Source organism: Bufo gargarizans, chromosome 2 (assembly GCF_014858855.1).
Source record: "Bufo gargarizans isolate SCDJY-AF-19 chromosome 2, ASM1485885v1, whole genome shotgun sequence".
Taxonomy (NCBI): Eukaryota; Metazoa; Chordata; class Amphibia; order Anura; family Bufonidae; genus Bufo; species Bufo gargarizans.
In genome coordinates this window covers 94,036,462-94,059,565 of record NC_058081.1, presented here as the reverse complement: position 1 = coordinate 94,059,565, position 23,104 = coordinate 94,036,462, and the positions used below count along the sequence as shown (strand labels likewise).

At 45.5% G+C, this 23,104-nt stretch overlaps 1 protein-coding gene across 1 annotated transcript; it reads left to right on the top strand.

Moving 5' to 3' along the window:
• The first annotated feature begins 1,130 nt into the window (after positions 1–1,130).
• On the top strand, positions 1,131–19,944 carry MTHFD2 (methylenetetrahydrofolate dehydrogenase (NADP+ dependent) 2, methenyltetrahydrofolate cyclohydrolase). The gene is made up of 8 exons (XM_044279309.1): positions 1,131–1,285; positions 13,059–13,243; positions 14,428–14,550; positions 16,632–16,784; positions 16,871–16,978; positions 17,896–17,988; positions 18,085–18,210; positions 18,775–19,944. Exons 1-8 carry the CDS (start codon positions 1,206–1,208, stop codon positions 18,915–18,917), a joined length of 1,011 nt encoding a protein of 336 aa, XP_044135244.1. The 5' UTR covers positions 1,131–1,205; the 3' UTR covers positions 18,918–19,944.
• The last annotated feature ends 3,160 nt before the right edge of the window (positions 19,945–23,104 follow it).

Sequence of the window (23,104 nt, the reverse complement as noted above, 5' to 3'; positions counted from 1 at the left end):
ACAGACTGGAGCACTACATGGGGTGATGGCATTACAGGCTGGAGCACTACATGGGGGAATGGCATTACAGGCTGGAGCACTACACGGGGGATGGCATTACAGGCTGGAGCACTACATGGGGGGGTGGCATTACAGGATGGAGCACTACATGGGGGGATGGCATTACAGGCTGGAGCACTACATGGGGGATGGCATTACAGACTGGAACACTACACAGGGGTGGCATTACAGGCTGGAGCACTACATAGGGGGTGGTATTAAAGGTTGGAGCACTACATGGGGGATGGCATTACAGGCTGGAGCACTACATGGGGGGATGGCATTACAGGGTGGAGCACTACATGGGATGGCATTTCAGGCTGGAGCACTACATGGGGGATGGCATTACAGGCTGGAGCACTACATGGGGGGATGGCATTACAGGCTGGAGCACTACATGGGGGATGGCATTACAGGCTGGAGCACTACATGGGGGGATGGCATTACAGGCTGGAGCACTACATGGGGGATGGCATTACAGGCTGGAGCACTACATGGGGGATGGCATTAGAGACTGGAGCACTACAGGGGGCGGAGACATTACAGGCTGGAGCACTACAGGGGTGGAGATATTACAGGCTGGAGCACTACACGGGGGAGATATTACAGGCTGATAGGGGGCCTTATATATAATTTTACTTGGGGGCAAAATGCCAAATCAGCCCCTGTGCACAGGGTAACTCAGTCTAACCCACTCAGTACGCCTGTATCATACAGCTGGTGGAGGTAGGCGATCACTCTGCAGTGTGCGAGGGCCCCTCGGAGGGCGCTATTGTGTCGGAGGGGCAGTCATTGGGCATGACAGGCTTTGCGCAAGGGCTCCCCCAAACAAGGTGGGCGTGGTCAGACGACTGAAAGGCGGGGCTTGCACGTGCGTCCAGTTCCCCCATACACATGTGTATTTACAGTGCTCTATGGAAACTGTATTTAGACTGCTGTACACACGCCCCTCCGCCCGAGAATGACAAGCCGCCTAGCCAATCACCTCACCCAAACGTTATAGCCCAGCAATGGGCCACGCCCCTAGCTGTAATCGTGGGCGTGAACCTCGCGAACATTCCGTGACGTCGGCAAGTCTATATCAAGGCGGCGTGGCCGCGGCTCCTTCCCATTTAGCATAGTAGCTGTTCAGTCTGCGGACCCAAGGTCTTTCAGCTCAGGTCACCATGACAACCCTCAGCTCCCTGCGGTCCCTCTGCTGCGCAGCCAGAGCCCAGGTCCGGGCTTTTCACTGCACTCCCGCCCGGTAAGTACCAGAAGCTTGTGTGGGTGTCTGCAGAAACTGGTGCGGAGTGCACTGTATAGGATGGAGAGGGCACCTTCATGTGCCTGTAGGAAGATGGTCAGTGATGGAGAGGGCACCTTCTGTGCACATAGTATATATAATGTGTGGAGCTGTCAGGCAGTGCCAGTGCCAGTCATAGCTGTCAGTGACTATGGCTGTCCACGTACACTGGTGCTGCGGGCGCTGTGACCGGCACCGGACAGGCTGAGGACACGGAGCGAGTAGCGGAGGATGCAGGAAGTGCACGGCGGCTGATGAAATCTCCTCTACTGCTTGCATTGGGCTGCTTGGCCCCGCCCCCTCCCTGTGCCCGCGCTGCTGCTGTCTGTGCGCTTCAGTGTATGGCAGTTATATAGTGTGTGCTGTATGTAGGTGGTATATATGTGTGTGTGTGTGAAGGTATATAGTGTGTGCTGTATGTATGTAGGTGGTATATATGTGTGTGTGTGTGAAGGTATATAGTGTGTGCTGTATGTATGTAGGTGGTATATATGTGTGTGTATGAAGGTATATAGTGTGTGCTGTATGTAGGTGGTATATATATGTGTGTGTGTGAAGGTATATAGTGTGTGCTGTATGTATGTAGGTGGTATATATGTGTGTGTGTGAAGGTATATAGTGTGTGCTGTATGTATGTAGGTGGTATATATGTGTGTGTGTGTGAAGGTATATAGTGTGTGCTGTATGTAGGTGGTATATATATGTGTGTGTGTGAAGGTATATAGTGTGTGCTGTATGTAGGTGGTATATATGTGTGTGTGTGAAGGTATATAGTGTGTGCTGTATGTAGGTGGTATAGTGCTGTGTGTATGAAGGTATATAGTGTGTGCTGTATGTAGGTGGTATAGTGCTGTGTGTATGAAGGTATATAGTGTGTGCTGTATGTAGGTGGTATATATGTGTGTGTGTGAAGGTATATAGTGTGTGCTGTATGTAGGTGGTATAGTGCTGTGTGTATGAAGGTATATAGTGTGTGCTGTATGTAGGTGGTATAGTGCTGTGTGTATGAAGGTATATAGTGTGTGCTGTATGTAGGTGGTATAGTGCTGTGTGTATGAAGGTATAGTGTGTGCTGTATGTAGGTTGTATTGTGCTGTATGTAGGTTGTATAGTGCTGTGTGTGCGTATGAAGGTATATGTGTTGTATGTAGGTGGTATAGTGCTGTGTGTATGAAGGTATATATGTGTGCTGTATGTAGGTGGTATAGTGCTGTGTGTGTATGACGGTATATAGTGTGCTGTATGTAGGTGGTATAGTGCTGTGTGTGTATGTAGGTATATAGTGTGTGCTGTATGTAGGTGGTATAGTGCTGTGTGTGTGTGTGAAGGTATATAGTGTGTTGTATGTAGGTATATAGTGTGTTGTATGTAGGTATATAGTGTGTTGTATGTAGGTATATAGTGTGTTGTATGTAGGTATATAGTGTGTTGTATGTAGGTATATAGTGTGTTGTATGTAGGTATATAGTGTGTTGTATGTAGGTGTATAGTGTGTTGTATGTAGGTGTATAGTGTGTTGTATGTAGGTGTATAGTGTGTTGTATGTAGGTGTATAGTGTGTTGTATGTAGGTTGTATAGTGCTGTGTGTAGGTATATAGTAGATATAGGATATAGAATATACATGCTCATATATAGTATGCATCTATAACTGCCTTACAAATATTACAGAAATGTATGCTGTATATAACATCCATACATCTATAATAGAGCTACGTGTGTGTATATAGATGTGTGTTGTATAGTGTGGATCTATATAGTATATATTTGTATCTAGGCTACATAGATCTATAATATACATCTATGCAGGATATATATATATATGTAGTAATTGTATGTGTGTGTATATGTGTATGTGTGTGTATGTGTATATATATATATATATATATATATATATATATATACTGATATCCTGAAATGCATCAGCCTTCATCATTAGGTAACTACAACTCCCAGCATGCACACTTGCTCAGCTTTTCTCAGAACCTCCGGGAGTTGTAATGTCACAACAGCTGGCGTGCCGGAGGTTGCTGATCCCTGATGTGGTGTTTCTTGCACACTCCTTGATATATCTGTATATAGACACAGGTGGATACATAGTATATACATTATATTACCGCTGTGGTGGGGGTGTTTCTCTGTTCTGGAAGTAAAGAACAACATGCTTTGCTTGGGCTGTGAAACAACTGCTCTTCAGAGTTCCACTTACTGTGTGTACATTACTGAGGCGGAATGTGTGCCAAGATCCAAACTCGGTGTGAACATATCCTAACATAGCCAACCCCTCAGAGCGACAGAACTAGAGCTGTATTCACCCGCTACACGTTAGTCGCTTGTGCTCCTTTCTCATGGGACTTGTGTGTAATGCAGTCATTTATCGATGGTCACGCCCCATGTACTGCCGACAGTCTGCTGTGTGTTGTATGTCGTCAGTGTATGCTTAGTCATATTGCAGTGGCTATGTCCACACCAGACGCCTGTACATAAAGCCCTGGCATACAATCCAGCTGTAGCTGGAATGATCCGACTCCTGTCAGCCGCTCGTCTGTGTCCTCTTTGTACGGTAGCAGAGGGACAGGAGAGCTGCGCAGGGTTTTTCACGCCCCCCGGGGGAGTATTGGTTGTGTAACCTCAGTTATATGGATATATGGTGTTTAGTCTTCCAGGTGTGGTCTGTACAGATCTCCTTTCTGGACAAGAAGATGAACAATGCCCGCTGCCGACATCCTGGCGAGGGATCAGGAGGATGGGTTAATGATTACACCAGAGACCTGCACACACAAGGCTCAGTGCTTCGGGAGCCATATAGTACTGCTGCTGGCCGTACACATGAGAGAAGTCTGTGTATGGAGGCCTGACAGCGGGCGACGAGGATGCACAGTTGGGTTTCAGCCCAGTCAGTCCTTCTCAGAGACGAGCTGCCCTCACAGGAGTCTGGCAGCCATTGCCTCTCTTTCCCTCTTCGGGCCACATGTATGGTCTGCCGAGTGGGCATTTGTATTGGGGGTCGGGAGAGGCCGTTTATGGCTGCGGTTGTCTAAGAGCTATATACAGTAATCTGTGCAGCCGGTCTATGTAGGGGGTGTGAGGATAGTCATGCCTGCTGTGGACATCTCTTCAGTTTTCACTTACCAGAAGGTCCTCACAGGCTTTGTGACATCGAGGTGCCACATCTCATCCCAGGCCTCAGCCCTGACTGAATTTGGTGATATTTTGCATAAAGGGATTATTCAGGCTCCAGATATTGTTGACCTTGCCTCAGGGTAGATTGGTGGGGGTCTTACTCCCGGCACCCCCCACTGATCAGCTGTTTCAGGCTGCTGTGGTGCTGGAGCCTGTGTATGGAGCGGAAGCAGAAGGCCTCATGCACACGGCTGTTTGGGTCCGCATCCGAGCTGCCGTTTTGGCGGCTCAGATGCGGACCCATTCACTTCAATGGGGCCGCAAAAGATGCTGACAGCACTCTGTGGCACACTTACACAGGACAATCTGCGGCTGAAAAGCAATGATTTTGGAGTAATATTTCACCCTATGAACCGGTGTTTGCCCCTTCATCGGGGGCACCTTTACACAGGGCAGTTATCAGGAACAAGTGTTCATATGAATGTTCGATCCCTATAATCATCCCTTGTAAAGGGACCTTCATTTATGTGAACATCTGGCATATGCGTCAGGAGAGCTCCCAGCGCAGGCATCTCCAGTAGTAATTCCCTTATAGTCTCTGACATGCAGCACGTGTAGGTTCTACCCTCCATACCGTTCATCATTGCTGGGCACTGTGCAGGGATTCGGGAACGCCCTTCCTGCTGCTCCCCGTCACTACACATGGCTTCTGTTGTAGGCCTGGCTGCTGGTCACGGTTAATATTTACATTGCTGCCTCCAGTCTGTTTGTGGACCGTGGAGGATTTAAAGGGAACATCATCAGAAAATGACCTTTTGTTCAAGTCACATTTTACTTTAACATTTTTAAAATAATTTTGGGTGGTATTTAACATATTTTTGTCAGTAGCTATTTAAACAAATTCCATAAAATGCTGCAGTTTTGGCACTGGCAATCACCCTAGTAATAAGCCCCACTTCTTGGTTTGTACAGATCACTTCTCTAATCAATACTGACAGGATCAGCATGGCAGATATCACCCATGTATGTAGATAACACAGGGTCCTCCAGTCATAATAGGTGATTGTCAAAGCTTAGCTTCTCCCTACTGACCTCTGCACAGGACACGGCGCATGCCTAGAAGTCAATGTTACACATCTCTAAATGCTGTTAAAGGGGTTATCGGCACGTCCCCGCCTGCCATTGGCTGCTTTTCCCCTCCGACAACGGATGTTTTCATCCGTGTACAGGAAGAAGCAGCAGCGGCGGTGTGAGGACAAGGAGAGCTGCAGGGAGCAGGGTAAGTATATTCCCACAGGGGGCCCGGCACATAAACAAGATGGCCACCCCCATAATCGAGTTCTCCTTAGTGTCCTGTAAATCCTGCGCCGTCCTGTTTAGTATTCAGCGCAGTGAGTGAAGGACACGCTCCTGCTGCCGGCTTCCTTCGGCGCAGGCAGGGAGTTATAAAGCACACGGTTATGTACTGCTGACATTAGCACATCACTAATGTCAGCCAGCTACATAATGTTATTTCTCATGACAGAAACCCTTTAAGTGGCAGAAAAAACGATTAGTGACACATTCCCTTTAAAGAGGACCTGTCGCTTCTCTTGACCTGGGAGGAGAGATTACAGGTCCTCCATAAGGCTCTGTTCACAACTTGTATTTCCCATCACAAGCTGGTATAGCGAGCGGTGCACCCGGTACATGTATGTGAGGAGAGCACGCGTGTGCTTCATCCGGCCTCCCGCAGCTGTAAGCTTATCACTTCCTTCTAAATTTAGTTTGGTGTCTAGAAAGGGCTGGTGAAGAATTGGGGAGGTGACACTTGAATGTTAACGGTGCTCCTAAATAGGTCCTAAATCTGCTGCATCCGGCATATGACAGGCACTGCCCCGGCTCAGATGGATCCCATCCACCTAAACGCCATTCTAGTCTGACTAAAACAGAAAACCAGAACAATCCTCCACTTGTCCTTCTGGGACCTTGTTAAAGGGAACCTGTCACCAGTTTTATGGTGTCCTAACTAAGGGCAACATAAATAAGTGACTGATTCTCTAAGCAAAATGCTGGGTCACTTTCTTTAATTGACCCTGTCAATCTGCCAACATCTTGTATTGAAAAGCTCCAGCTGATAATGATGAGTCCTGAATATTCATGAGCTCCTGACTCTCCCCGCCCACCTGCTGCTGAATGACAGTTTGTTTCCATAGGAATCAGCAGCAGGTGGGCAGGGGAGTGGCTATAGCTTTGAATTAAAGGGAGTCTGTCACCACATTTGAGCATATTAGACAGATCCTATAGCGTTATATGTGCCACCCAGCAGTTAAAAACGGTACCTTTGTTGCATATAACCGAGTCTTCTTTCTGCCAAAAATGAACTTTGAAGATTCTGTAAATGCGCCCTCTCAAGTGCCCAGGGCGGCGTCTCAATCTTCCGAGCCCAAGACCGGACCTCCCCAACGGCTCATAACCCTGCCCTCCTTGTGCCTGTGCCCGCCCGTTTACTCCCCTCCCCTTGCCTTTTCCATTGCGGCTGCGCGGACAAATTCGTAGCCGGCGCATGCGCAGTAGGTATTGCGATAACCTGCCAGGACTGGGCATCGCATTGCGCATGCGCCAGCTCGTTTACATAATCTTCAAAGTTCATTTTTGGCAGAAAGAAGACTGTTATATGCAACAAAGGTACCGTTTTTAACTGCTGGGTGGCACATATAACGCTATAGGATCTGTCTAATATGGTCAAATGTGGTGACAGACTCCCTTTAAATATACGCTGGACTCAAATCAGCTCATTAGCATGCAGCATATTTGTGTGTATATTATGAGGTAACCATCTGTCACACCAGTAAGTGAATACATCTAAGGTACTTTTTAGTAGTTAATGATTGTATATAATTAGTTAGATTATAATCAAATATACACATATAAAGATAGGCTGACTGAAGTTGAGAAAAGGACATCGGCAGTAGACCTATTGCAGATAACGGTGGAAGAAATTTTTTTTTAAAGGAAGAAAATAGGGAATAAATTAGTAGGGATCGACCGATTATCGGATTTACCGATATTATCGGCCGATATTCAGGATTTTGAACGCTATCTGTATCGGCATCTATTTTGCCGATATTCCGATAGTGTATGGGAACACAGATCGCGCTGCTGACAGCGCTCTCCGTGTTCCCTCACAGCAGCACAGGGGAGAAGGAGCAGTGTCTCCTCCCCCCTGTGCTGCTGCTGCTGCTGCCGCCAATGAAAGTACAGGGGACAGGAGGAGGGGAGGAGCTATGTCCACTGCTCCACCAATGAAGATTAATCTATCATTCATTCATATACAGGAGGCGGGAGCTGCAGGATCACATAGCCGGCTCCCGACCTCTATGAGCTGTAGCTGCGATCTGCGGTAGTTAACTCCTCAGGTACCCTGTATATTAATAAATTAGAGATTAAGCTTCATTGGTGGCGCAGTGCGCCCCCCCCAGTATCAGACATTGGTGGCGCAGTGCGCCCCCCCTCCCCCCCAGTATCAGACATTGGTGGCGCAGTGCGCCCCCCCACAGGATCCCCTCTCCCCTGCTCCTCCGATCGGAGCCCCAGCAGTGTAATGCTGGGGTTCCGATCGGTTACCATGGCAGCCAGGACGCTATTGAAGCCCTGGCTGCCATGATAAGCTCCATGCTGCAGTGTGCACAAAGCACACAGCAGCAGGGACAGTGTGAGCTCCTATTCACCCTGATAGATCTCTATCAGGGTGAATCTCTATCAGGGTGAATAGGACAAGGGTTCTAGTCCCTAAGGGGGCTAAAAGTTAGTTAAAAAAAAAAAGTTACAAAAAAAAAAAAAAAAACACCAAAATATTAAATATAAATGAAAAAGAAAGATTTACAAAAAAAATACACATTAACAATAAACATTAATTTTCAGCAGATTTGTGGGAATTTTTATTTTTTTTTCAAAAATGAAAATTCCCAGAATATCGGTATAAATTATCGGCTATCGGCCTGAAAGTCCACAAATTATCGGTATCGGCCCTAAAAAATCAATATCGGTCGATCCCTATAAATTAGTACACTTAGAAAATAGGTCTAGGAGGGTTCATCTGAGATGTCTGGGATTCTCAGAGGGGCAAGACCCCCGCACCTTCATACAAAAATGGTTGATGGAACAATTGGGCCAGGCCATCTCTGATTATAACATTTTTGTGGAACAGGCATATAGATTGGCGGCAAAAATACCTCCTCTAGGAATGAGACCGAGAGCGATTATCCTTAATTTACTATTTGTTAGGGATAAGGAGGAGATACTACGCAGGTCAAGGAAGAGAGGGAAGATGGAATATTTAGGTACAACAGTAATGCTATTTTCAGACTATGCAAAGGAAACTAAGGGAAAAAAGGCAGTTTATTGATGTGAAAAAAATATATATATATATATATATTTTTTTTTTTTATGCAGCAGAAGCGGCTGTAGAATGGGTTAAAGAAAAGATAGAGTTGAGTGGTATTTGGGCTGGGCGTGAGCCGAGAGGGGGAATGCTAAGTTAGAGAACCAGGGCTGAGGCTATCTTGGCTCATTCAGGAGGGGAGGGGTGGTAGGGTTTATAAGCGCTGCTTGTGTTTAAATTTTTTATTTTTTCATCTTTCTCCTCCTCATCTCCCCTTTTTTCTCCCCCCCCCCCCCCCCCACACACACACACTTTACCCCAGGTGAATATTCTGGAAATGGGTAGATGTATTAACAAATTGTATGAGAAGGATCTCATGGAATATTAGGGGCTTGAGCAGGGACATAGAGTTGCTGTTTTTGACGCAATACAAAGGTCTCTCCCTGCTATAGTTTGTTTGCAAGAAACACGTCTGATAGGTGAGACGATGGCCGGGGTTTCTAGACCGTGGATGCCATACTCCTTCCATTCAGTCTATTTATCGTATGCGAGAGGTGTTGAGTATATTAATACACCGGAATATAGACATTAAAATTGTGAGGATAATTATAGATGGGGAGGGTTGTTAAGTTCTGCTGGATTGTATATTGGAGGGAAGAGCATGGATAATAGCAAATGTGTATATACCGCCACCTTTTAAAATTGACAATTGACGTCCTACTAAAAATACACGATTTTGCACTTAATGCGGGGGATAAACCACTTTTAGTCTTGGGAGACTTTAAAGGAAACCTGTCACCATGATTTTGGAGCTGGGCTCCTTTCCGCTTGACTCATCTCTGGCTACAGGACTCATATCAGGTCATTTGCATATCGATCAAAACTGTTTTTTAACACAATAAAAGCACAGAGAGCTATGGGGACTGGGTACTGCAGATGTGCTAGCGGCCATCTAGCAACCCATGTCCCCAGCTCTATGCGCAAAATCATGGTGACAGGTTTCCTTTAACGTAATGGATGGAAGAATAGATAGATGTAGAATAGGTAACACTGAAGTTTTTTGTACGGGATCCAAATAAAAAAAATCAGAGGAAATGGGCTTGATTGATATTTGGAGGGTAATGTATCCAAAATTAAGAAAATATTCATGCTTTTCAAAGACTCATAGGAGCCTGTCACAGATTGATTTAGTTTTCACAAATAATAAAGGTTCGCTAGACATTGAAGGGGTTAAATATGGACAACGTGGAATTTCGTATCACAACCCAATTATTATAAATATAAAAACAATAAAAGGGGGATGAATATCACTATAGGATGGATAAATATGGGAATACTCAATAAGGTTTTGAAAGAGATAAAGGAGTTTTTTGACACGAACGATGGTTTAGCGGCAATTAACATGGTATGGGAGGCTGCAAAGGCCTTTATTAGAGGGATCAATATATAAGAAAGGAATAAGGGAAAAAAATAATAAACTTGGGAAAACAGACTGAAAAAAAGTATATTGAGATCCCCACAGAGCAACTAGAGGACGAACTGTTTTTATTGGCAGAACATCAAAAAGCTAGACTTAGGAGTGTGGTCTTGGTGCTTGTTCAGGAGGATCAGACTGGATTCATGTTGGGAAAAACTACAACGGACAATATCATGAGATACCCAACTTGAACCTACAAACTGCGGAGAACGAATGATTGTAACCATAGATGCCTCAAAGGCTTTTGATACTGTAGAATGGCCCTTCTTAATTAGAACATTGAAAGAAATGAGATTTGGAGATAATTTAGTTTCATGGGTAAAGCTATTACACACCGAAATTTCTGCAAGGGTAATAGTAAACGGAGAATACTCCGATAATATACATATTGGCAGAGGGGTTAGACAGGGGTGTCCCCTTTCTCCTCTATTTGCTATAGCCATGGAGCCGCTTACCGCCATGATCGGGCAAGATAAAGAAATTGTGGGGTTTAGGTTTGGTAGTTATGAGGAAAAATAGCTTTATTTGCAGACGATATTATGCTGTTTGTGGGTTCACATGGATCACTTACTAAGATTTTCCAGATATTTGATCAATACGGCAAATACGCTGGACTTAGTATAAATTGGTCTAAATCAGCTTGTGTCCCAAATGATCCTCTGAACAATTTTAGACCGGGATTATTGGAAATTAAGAGGATTGACGAACCTGTTAAATATTTGGGTATTCAAATCACCCCAAACCCCAGGGATTACGTCCAGTTTAACGTGGTCCCCAAAATACAGGAAATTGGGAAGAAAAAAGAGGTATGGAAAAGATTACATGCGTCGATGGCAGGCCGTATCTCTTTGGTGAAAATGTGCTTATTATACGCCTTGAACTATACTTTGTGGAATACACCGGTGATAATTCCTAAAAGATTTTTTAAAATAGCTAGCTTACTAATAGATTTAATATGACGAGGGGAAAAACCAAGGATAAAGGCACAAATATTGTGCATTCGTGAGGAGGAGGGTCTATCAGTACCAGACCTGGAACTTTACTTCATTTCTGGCCAGAACATGATAGCAGTGATTGACAAGACTGGAAAAATGTAATATTTTTCAAATACTGGAAATGTTGGTGCAACAGGAATGTAATAAGAAACCGCTATTTGAGTTGATGGCCAGAGCGTGGAAGGAAACAAGAGCATTGTGGCCCCAGAGTGGGTTCCATGTTGACGCCATACTGTGGGATAACATTGATCTCACAGAATTAAAGGCAATTGAACAGAAAATCTGGTGGAAACATGGAATATATAAACTGGGCCAGGTATGAGAAGAGGGGGACGTAATTCCCTATGAAGAGCTTAAAGAGAAGTATCGATTGAAAGATATAGAGATGAGGTTCTCTTATTTACAACTAAAACAAGCCCTGCGTACGAGGTTAGGAAAGGGCACACAAATTGTCGCTTTATCGCAGCCTTTAGTTAATATCACCAAATTAATACCAGGGAGGAAACTAGTTTAAAAAATACATGAATGCCTGTTACATCAAAAGACCAGGGGTAGAGCAGCTAATAGTTTAATGTATAAATGGCAAGGGGTCTTTAATCCCCAGCGGGAAGAGTTTTGGGAACTGGCTATACACACAAAAAACAGGGTCTCAAAGAACTTGTCCTATAGAATGACTCAATTCAAAATATTGTACCGTCTTTACTATTCTCCCAAGATTTTAATGAAGTGCTACAGATCTAAAGGAGCAGGTGAGAGGAATAATAAAAAAAATATATATTCTCCCCCCTTTGGAAAAGGAGCAAGCGGCGGGCAAAGGGTAGGGGGGTTGTGGAATTGCTTGTAATGTAATTAAAAATTGAATGTTGAATAACTTTTGTAAACTGTTTTTAAAAATGAAGTAAAGATTTATATTTAAAAAAAATCCCTCCAGGCACATAGTGATGACCGGATCGGGCAGCCGCAGGCTCTTAACGGCTGTAGTCTGTAGCGCAGACAGCCTGACGTAACCGATTGCGTCTACAGCTAGAGGGGGCAGATATGCTAACATGAGGGGGTGGATTTTCTGTGTTATTCACAGGGGATGCTTTACTTTAAATGAACAGAAACGCGCCATTGTCCTTGTGTCTTCTTAACCCCTTATTGACCACCAATGCTCTTCTTTTTATGGCTGCTGTTAGAGCTTCCTGTTTTTATGACACTAGCATATGTCCTACACGGCTGTCATCCTGTTTGGTGGTCTGGAAGCCTTAATCCTTCTCTAATGGCCAGTTGCACATTTGGTTGCTGTGGTCAAGAGTGACTGCGGCAAACCCCTGTGACCTGATGGATGAGTGCCCCTTTATTTTTACACCTCCTAGTCTCTGTCCCTGGGAAGGCAGCTATGGAGCCACGTCCTTTCAGCTGCTGCCCATTAGAGATACAAATGGTCATGAAAGGCTGAACCAGGGTGGATCCTATTAGTAACAAAACCAGAGAGGTGACGGTTGTGACAGGTGGCATTGTCTCTGGTTGTGAGCTGGAACTAGATTTCATGTTTTACCCTTTTGTGTGAGGTTATTAAATTCTACTAAGATTTTAAATTTATTTTTTGGGGGGAGGGGGGTTCAACACAATGGGTGCTGTGTGACTGAGTGCCCATAGGGTACCATGTGCAGACATTGTCAGTCAGTGTTAAAGGCATTCAGTCTTTTGGAGATGTTGGCGATAAATGACTTTTGCATACTTTGTCCATCGCTCTGTATAGTTTTTTTACTTAGTTTTCTGCTTTTCTTTTTAAGGAATGAGGCTGTGGTGATATCCGGGAGGAAGCTAGCCAGACAGATCCGCCAGGAGGCCCGGCAGGAGGTGGAGCAGTGGGTGGCCTCTGGTAACAAAAGGCCACATCTCAGCGTGGTCCTGGTTGGGAATAACCCTGCCAGTCATTCGTATGTGCTGAACAAGACCAGAGCGGCCGCTGATGTTGGTATGTAGAATTCTTACTGATGCACAACCTAAATCTCTAATTTCATCCTGCAATGATTAGCAGAATTGTATGCCGCTGGGACCTCCATCGATTATGAGAATGAAGCCACCTCCATTGATTTGAGACCCTGCTAGTCACTGGAATGGAGGGGCGGGGGCGCGCCTAGCGGAGGGAATGGAGGGGCGGGGGCGCGCCTAGCGGAGGGAATGGAGGGGCGGGGGCGCGCCTAGCGGAGGGAATGGAGGGGCGGGGGCGCGCCTAGCGGAGGGAATGGAGGGGCGGGGGCGCGCCTAGCGGAGGGAATGGAGGGGCGGGGGCGCGCCTAGCGGAGGGAATGGAGGGGCGGGGGCGCGCCTAGCGGAGGGAATGGAGGGGCGGGGGCGCGCCTAGCGGAGCGCTGTGCCTTTTAGGCTCAGCTCATAGCAGTGTTATAGGCTGGTAGGAAGTTTCTGTCCCCACCAGTGCCAGAAGAGCCAAACAATGGGTTACTGCACTCATCTGATCACTTCTGCCCTTTGGTTCCAGTGATTAGTGTGGGGGGGTAGTGGTCTCAGCCGCTGGACACAATCAGCCAGGTCACCATGACAGGTCAATATACTGTGCCATGCGTTGTTTTAAGGATGAGAACACAGACACTGAACACAAGTCATATGAGGTCACATTGACGTGTCAAATCTTGCCAACTTAAAACTGGCAGGATTGCTTGGGCGCTGGCACCCTGGATATGTAATTAGAATAATTATCAGGCACAAACGTTCATCCTAACATTCGTTCCCAATAATTGTCCTGTGTAAAGGTGTCGCCAATCGCTGGAAAAATTAGAAAATACATGTTTGGGTGATCGCAACTTCAGACCCAAAAGCATTGTCTGCCAGTAGCCCATTGGTTGTCCTTTGCAAAGAGAAATGTTCTGCCTGCAAACAATGAATACGTATGGAAATGAATGATTGCAGTAGTGATCGTTTGTCCCCAGAGGGGACGATTGCTACGTGTAAATGCGGCTCTCCTGCACTGGACTGATTGGGCAGTCATCAGGGACTAATCGTTTGTTCCCCATCATTTTCCATGATTAAAGAGCCCCAAGTCTTTTCTTACCCAGCTGGTCAGCAGTTTTTTAAAGGTTTCCTTTTTAGTATTACTTTTATATATTTTTAACTTGCAGTTCTGAATATTTCTCTTCTTAGGAATCAGCAGTGAGACCATTCTCAAGCCCTCATCCATCTCACAGGACGAACTTTTGGATTTGATCGGCAAACTGAACAACGACCACAATGTGGATGGTCTTCTGGTGCAGCTTCCTCTGCCAGGTACGTGCTGCTCACACACACTCATTTGGACTCAACAAAGTCCTTCTCATCTCCTTAATGGGGTGACAAGCTTCTACCATCATAGGAGTCACTGCTCAGATAAGGGACACTTTAGTGTTGATGGGCTATAGCTAAAGCCCCATGATTTTTTTCTAGTGCTATGTAAGAAATAATCACCTGACAAGCCCCTGCATCAAGTGCAGACTCTAAACCGGCATTTAAAGGGGTTCTCCGGGAATTAAGAAAATGAAAATACTTAAATACTACTTAATTATAAATATATTCCCAAATACCTTTCATTAGTTATAATGGCTTGTTTGGCCGGGGAGCAATCATTAGGAAAAATTAAATGTCCGCCATTCTACTAGTCCACACACAACCTGTCCTAATTACACAGGAGGACGAGTTGAAGAGCAGCACCATCTTCCTCTTACTTGTCAGGGATTATGATCCTGAATACAGTTTAATATGATCTTCAGATTAATTTCTGTAGGAAGGGAGCTGAAGATCTTATTTGTATTAAGGATCATAATCCCTGACAAGTAAAGCAGCGAGGAGGATGATGCACCGATTTACCTCAGTGTTGTAAAGTTACTTGCCCTCCTGTCCTGTGTTATTAGGACAGGTTTTATGTGTACTGATAAAACGGTGGCCATTTTATTTCCTCTAATTGCTCCCTAGACAAAATGAACCATTATAGCTAATGAAATGTATTTGGGAATATATTTATACTGAAGTAATATTTAAAGGGGTTCTACAGTTTTTTTTAACTGATCTATCCTATCCTCTGGGACCCCCGCTGATCAGCTGTTTACCGCTGGCCCAGTGACGTCACGACCGGTATCAACTGGCCTGGGCGTGGCTAAGCTCCGTTCACTTGACACCCGGGACTCCCGCCAGCCAGAGGCTGATGATCTATCCAGAGGATAGATCATCAGTTAAAACAAACTGCAGAACCCCTTTAAGTATTTTCATTTTCTTTAATTCTCGGAGAACCCCTTTAAAGAGTACTTTTAACCTCTCCTGACATGCCAACCACGTGCAACCTGCTGCACTAACAGGTCTGGAGCGTCTATTCTTATGACTATATACTGTGCTGTTCCTTTTTTATTCCTGCTGGAAGTTATAAATTAATAACTAGCAGTTTGAAATGAAGGTCCAGATGGGTGTTACCAGCTGTGGGTGTGTCCCTGCACAGTCTGATACTGGCAGCACTTATTTGATAGTGACAGACTGTGCAGGGACACACCCAAACTGGTAACACCTATCTGGACCTTTATTGCAAACTGTGGTCAATGTAATCCTTTTTGGAAGGAATAATGAAGGGATAGCACAACCTAGAGTCCTAGGAATAGATGCTCCAGACTTGTTATGCAAGTAGTTTCTGAGAGACCTGTCAGGAGAGGTTAGAGGTCCTGTTTAAGAGGAATATTTACGTTCGGCAGCTGTCGCTGGGGGGAATTCCTCTAATAGAGCAGATAGGGTCTTGTTTTGTGCCCACAGTATAGCATTGATGTGATTTTGTCTTAATTGAGCTCTTTTCACACATGTATTCTTTTACATTAGGTTTCCATTGCTATTTGACTATAAGAACAGCATAGCACGCTGCTCTATTCTGTCTAGTACAATAAAAATGCCTGGACCCATTTTAAGGGAAGAACAGCACGGAATTTGTGCAGCATATAACTAAACCCATGCCACTTGTGTGAACAGAGCCTTAAAATACAATACAGATTCGCTTGCATTCCAGTTATGTAATGTGAGAAGACTCTCTGGCTGAGTCCTTTCACTGCCAAGTTGTATGTAATGTGTAAGCTGTATTATATCATTGCTATGTCACAGTGCACCCCGGGAGGGGCGTGTGAGTGACCTTGCAGATATTGGCAGATAGTTTGGAAAGTGGCTTGTCATATTAGATTACGGTAGCTTTTAGAGGACACGCCTGAGAGTCTCACATATGGAGATATTGGATGTGTGTGTGTGTGTGTGTGTGTGTATATACATATACAGAACATAACCCAACAGTTTCAGACTGGTATACCGGAATGTGTGACCAATTTTTTTTATTTTTTAAATAACAGAACACATTGATGAGCGGGAAGTGTGCAATGCAGTTATCCCAGATAAAGACGTTGATGGCTTCCATGTGGTGAATGTCGGAAGAATGTGCCTTGACCAGTACTCCATGTTACCAGCCACACCCTGGGGTGTATGGGAGATCATCAAGAGAACAGGCAAGTTCCCTTCCCAGACATGCTAATTTCCTTCAGTCGGCTATGATCCTAGGATGCGTCCGTCTGACTGGTCTTTGTCTCTACAGGAATCCCCACCCTGGGCAAAAACGTAGTGGTGGCTGGTAGATCCAAGAATGTAGGAATGCCCATTGCTATGCTACTGCACACAGATGGCAGGCACGAGCGCCCTGGAGGTCAGTGCTTCTCCATTGCTTGCCAACAGTGTCCCGTGTAAGTTTTAAAGGGGTATTCCGGTTGTAACACGTTATCCCCTATGAATAGGATAGGGATAGGGGATAACTATTAGATCGGTGGGCATCCAAGCAGTCGGAACCCCTCGGTCACAGATCCCCTGCATTGAATGGAGTTGTAGGTCAGGCATGTGCACGCAGATGGACTCCCACCAATGAAATGGTTATCCCTTATCCTCTGGTCTGGGAATACAGTGGTACCTTGAGTTACAATGGCCTCAGGATACAATATTTTCAGCATACAGTGGTCATTCTTGGACCATCGTAACTTGAAACCAGACTGGACATACAATGCCTCAGACACTCATCTGTGGTTTTTGTGATTGACTGGAAGATCCAACCAATCAACATGGCCATTTTACTGGTAAACCACCTGTATTGGCTGCATAATAGCGCCTCTCTACAGTACAGTGGTGGTATTGCATGTTCTATACTGCTCTTTATCTGTGCCAGGATGAGCTACTACTTTGGACACGAGGTTGAGGGCACCTACATATTATTTTTCTGGTGATCTATGTACTGTACAGACCCCTTGAAGAAGCTCCTGTCCGCTACATTGAAAGCTTCCAGAAGATCTTACTGACTTATGTCAGGACTTGCTTTATCTTTAGTAATTTGCTACTTATTTTACTTTAATCTTAATTTTCTTATTTAAGTATGACATTTTAGGTCTTTGGAACCAATTACAATTATTCCATAGAGTTTATGGTCTCAAGTTACAATGGTTGTCCCATCTTGAGGGGCCACTGTAACTTGTTACAACCGGAATACCCCTTTAATGCCCAGGTTTTTAATAGGGTAGTAACATTGTCAATGCTTAGAATGTTTCCCAGAGGAAGAATAATGGTTTTATGTTGCAGGTGATGCCACCGTTACCATCTCCCATCGCTACACCCCCAAGGAACAACTGAAGATGCACACGAAGATTGCTGATATTGTAGTTGCGGCTGCAGGTGAGTGGGTTCTGCCGCATGTAATGTGGATCCTACTGTCTTGCAAGCGGATGCGATTATGGTTATAATGACAACCCGCCTCTTTTTTCTGTCTAGGAATCCCCAATCTCATCACAGCTGACATGATTAAAGAAGGAGCTGCTGTCATAGATGTTGGAATCAACAGAGTGGAGGACCCTGTCACCGGGAAAGCAAAACTTGTGGGAGACGTGGACTTTGAAGGTAAATTCCAGTGACCATATGGTTATCTATAAAGCGGAATAATATGGGATGTGCACAAACTGGTTAGTATATATTTACTTCCCCCATGGTCTGCTTTGTTTGGGGCAATAAACCAGGACATGTGCAAAATGACTAAAAAGTGTCTGGGGGGGCAGGAGTTAATTAAAAAAAAATAAAACCCATCCAGAAAGGGCTAAATTACCCTCACTGATCTGCTGCTGTTCCGACAGACGCTGCTTAGGTACCTGCTGCTCTTCACGTCCAGGTCCTAGCTTGACACAGGAAATGGCTTGGAATACGCAGTGAGCCAATTGCTGACCCCAGCAGTGACCCGCCTCATTCACTGATTGGCGGAGCTTGACACGGGAAGTGACTTGGAATACCCAGTTGGCCAATTGCTGACCCCAGCAGTGACCCGCCTCATTCACTGATTGGCGGAGCAAGCATTTCAAGCAACTACCTGTGTCCAGCTAGCATGCCCTGGAGTGTATACCTGTCCAGTTTCATTTACGTAGGGCAGTGTTCCTGAAGCGTAATTTTTTTATATATTTTTTCTCTTCCTAGAAGTCAGAAAGAAGGCAAGTTACATCACTCCTGTCCCTGGAGGAGTCGGTCCCATGACTGTTGCTATGCTAATGAAGAACACCATTATTGCTGCAAAGAAGATGCTGAAACCCACAGAACAGCTGCAGGCGGTCGCCATGTAACGCATGTTCTGTCCAAGAACTGTCTTTACATTCCAAACCCACTCCCATGAACAGGCCGATGATCAAATGCAATATTTGTATTTTATTATAGAGAAGTTATTTATTGGAAGCGGAGTTCTTGCTCCTGCAGAGCAAGGAGAGCGGCGGCTCCCGGGGGACCGTTCTCCGCAATAAATGCAGACTTCTCATGTGTGCTGTTACAGGTGGCTGTTACTAGTTACTGTTACAAGTGCATGCTAAAGCCAAAGGTACAGACCCTGCCGTCCACCTAGGATGTTAGAAGGCAGGGTCGGACACTGAGATCTCCAGTGCTGGGAGGCCATAGCACAGCCTGCCACTACTGACCAGTCTCACTTTAGTCAGTAGCGTCCATGGAGGATACTTTTGTTATTGATTAATGGGATTTTAGCTAATTTTTTTTTTTTATCGCGCTTCACAAGTCATCCCTATTATCCTTTTAATTAATACATTTTATTTTTATTTTATTTTTTATTGCCAGTTTTTCTGGTAGCTTCCTCTTATTTAAGCTGTGGATGGTGTAGTGTCCAGTTTGGGTACATGTGCTATGAGCTTAACCCCCCCCATCCATGTCAGTCAGGCCTCAGCTTGACGACCGGATTTGGGTGAATCTGCTAATAATCGGCGCAAGCAAGACTTGACTCAAAGTGGTCTGTAATACCCCCAGGTACCCAGCTGTACACTATAGTGGGCTGTAAGGTTTTGTAAAAAACACATCCGCTCATGCATCTTTTTACAAGTCTTTATGGATTGACTGATTGTGAATGGAGTGTGTTAGGCCAGTCTGCAGCTGATACATGAACGCAGTGGAGGTAGCAATTGAGAATTGAATACAGATTTAGATGGGAATTGTAATTTGTGTTAGGCCGCCTGTGTGTGATGCGGATCATCGCTAATTCATCATGCACAGGCGGCCTCATGCAGAAAATGTACCTGCTATATAATTTTACCACCATGTGAGTGAAATGTAGGTGCTATTGTGACATTAATTAAAATTCTGAATTCCCAATCCTTGTATCGTTAATCCAACCCCCCCACCCATTGAATTTTGGGCAAGTCTGCAACAAATGTGACATGAGGTGGATTGTAAAATGTGCATGAACAGTTTCCACAAAATTCACTGTAATAGCATAAAAAAGTTAATACACATCTAACTGCCATGAGTGGAGAATCACAAATGTCTGGTAAGCAAGCCAAAAATATACATATGGCATTAGTGGAGTTGTCTGGGATTTTCAAAAACCCAGCCAAGGCTAATTTCATACGGGGAGATGTTCCTGCCCAGATGCAATTGCTTTTTACAACGGTCAGAATCCAGACTTAACCCTGAGGGGAAGACATCAGTTTGTCAGACTCGTTTTGCATCAATGGTGTGAAAGAGGCCTATTATACCTGTTCAGTCCTGCAATGGGGACGTCATGTACGTAATGATTGTGATGTCATCACTGCAGGAGCAGCGGATTGAACAGGTCAATATGAGAATATTCCCATGGGATGTAATTTCTGTGGGAAAGATGAGAATGAATCACATTGTAAAGTGTGACAACCACAACTAGTGTTAAGCGAAGCAAGCTTTGGATGCTTCATCCAAAGTCGCTTTGTTCAAAACTTTGGAATAATATTGTACAGAGATCCGGCTCTGATGAACTGAAGTAAATTATTCATGAAGTCGCATGTGACTTTGTTGAATAACTTCAGTAGTGGATTTTTAAAGTGGAAAACTACTTTAAAACTTGAAACTGAAGCAGAGTTCGGTTTCAAGTTTTAAAAGTCAACTACGGAGGTTATTTAATGAAGTCACACGCGACTTCGCAAATAACTAACTTCTGCTCATCGGAGCCCAGATGGATCTCCGTACAGCATTAATCTGAAGTTTTAAACGAAGAGACTTTGGATGAAGCATCCGAAGCTCACTTCGCTCAACAATAGCCACAACATAACGACATTGGATTTTAAATCTGCGCCACAGATGAATTTCTGTCGTTCTGTGGATGAGATTTCATAAAATTGCATCTACTTTGCAGCTGCTGGTAAACACTGGGTTTTACACCGCATCTCCACAACGGCACTTACAAGAGGAGGGTGCCTTGCCCCTAGGACAGGTTACAACGCAGAAGCACAAGATTTAAAAGGCCACCTCAGTTTACCCGTTGTTTCCACTTCATCACCACGACGGCTACAAGGAGATTGACCCCTGACCTCTGTAGGGGCAGGAACAGAGAGAGGGTTTAAATCCCCCCCTCCCACCACCAGCACCAGTGTTTCCTGTCCCTACAGAGGACAGGGGCAGAGAGAGTCTCCCTGCGGGGAGATGAAGTTTGAAAGCGGAACTTCCTGACACCTACCGGGTGTTCCCCCTGCCTCCTGCGGTCTTCGTACTAACGCTGGGCAGGGGTGAAGGAGGGAGGCCTCGCTCCATTATCATATGTGAGCCTGCTCCCGGTCGCGATCTCCCGCCGGGCCTGCTTGGCTATCGCCGGGTGCGCGTCTAAGCGCTTCAGGATAACGGCCGACGTCACTTCCGGGTGTCGGGGGAAGTGACGTCATTCAGAAGCGTCTCCGATTCAAATTTTCGGCGTCAGCAGTGCCGAATGTCTCAATGTACCGGCGTACATCGGAGCCAGCGTGCAGTCATGTCGGCTGAACCCCGCTCCCCTGGAGACCCTTCTGTGCCGCCTGTAGTAAGTTCCCCTGTGGGGAAGCGCTTCTTTCTTTTGCCCTGTTACTTGTCTATACACTGTACCAGGTTGCTTGTTCCTCCTCCTCCACATCTCTGGCTTGGGGCTCCTACTGTTAGCATGTGTACTTACCATAGCTAATAAGAGTTGTTCTCCCCAGGTCGTTAAGGAGGCCCAGAAAAAGATCAAAAAACAGTCCAAATGTGTGTCCTGCCTCAAACGGCTACCGGACGACTACCGCAAAAAGCTTTGCAAGGATTGCATATCTAATGTGATCGCCGAGGAACAGCCTTCATTCCTTAATGATCTAAGGTCCATGATCCATGAGGAAGTTAAAACCTCCTTATCCCAGATGCCTTTACCTAGGGATGCACCCCCTTCAAAAAGACGTAGGGGCCCATCCCCTTCCCTATCCGATCCAGAGATTATAGAGGAAGAGGCCTCGTCGTCCAGAACACGGGAAGACGAGGCGGTCTCCTCTGATCTTGATACTTCAGAATCAGATCAAAGATTCTGCTTCTCCTTGGACGAGATGCCAGACCTGCTAAGGGCGGTCCGGGCCACTATGGGGGTCGAAGAAACCCCTAGAGCACACTCAGTCCAGGATGAGATGTTTGGGAGACTCAGGGTTAAAAAAACCCGGGTGTTCCCAATCAATGAGAACATACGGGATATGGTGCTGGACGAGTGGTCCAACCCAGAAAAGAGGTTGGGGGTGTCCAGGTCCTTTAAAAACCGGCTGTTGTTTGACACTGACGAAGTTAAAATCTTCAGTGAAACACCGAAAGTCGACATTCAGGTCGCAAAGGTCAATAAAAAGACTGCCTTGCCCTTTGAAGACACCTCTCAGCTGCGTGATCCCATGGACAGGAAGGCAGATAGCCTCTTAAAAAAATCATGGGAAGCAGCGATGCTTATTTTAAAAACAAACATCGCAGCTACCTCAGTTGCAAGATCCATGAAACTGTGGCTAGAGGAACTGGAATCTCGTATCAGAGATAATACTCCCAGGGATGAGATCTTGAGATCCCTCCCCCTATTAAAATCCGCCACAGCATTTATGGCTGACGCCTCGGCGGAATCGGTCAGATTCGCTGCAAAGGACGCGGGGCTCTCCAATGCGGCCCGTCGCGCCCTGTGGATGAAAAGCTGGTCGGGCGACAACACATCAAAGATGAAGCTTTGCTCCATCCCGTTCTCAGGGGAATACGTCTTTGGCCCTGTCCTAGACCGTATCCTGGAGAAAGCGGCTGACAAGAAAAAGGGGTTCCCAGAAGAGAGACCCTATAAAAAGAAATATCCCTTTCGGGCCCCCACTAGCCAGAACAGACCCTTTAAGGATAAAGGGAAGTCAGGACGCTGGAGTTACCCCAAAGGGGGCAGGGGTAGGAATAACCCCTCCTCCTCCCAGAATAAGCCCTCGGATAAGCAATGACGTCAGAGTGGGGGGGAGATTGAAGAATTTTCTGACTCCCTGGGAGTCCATTACCC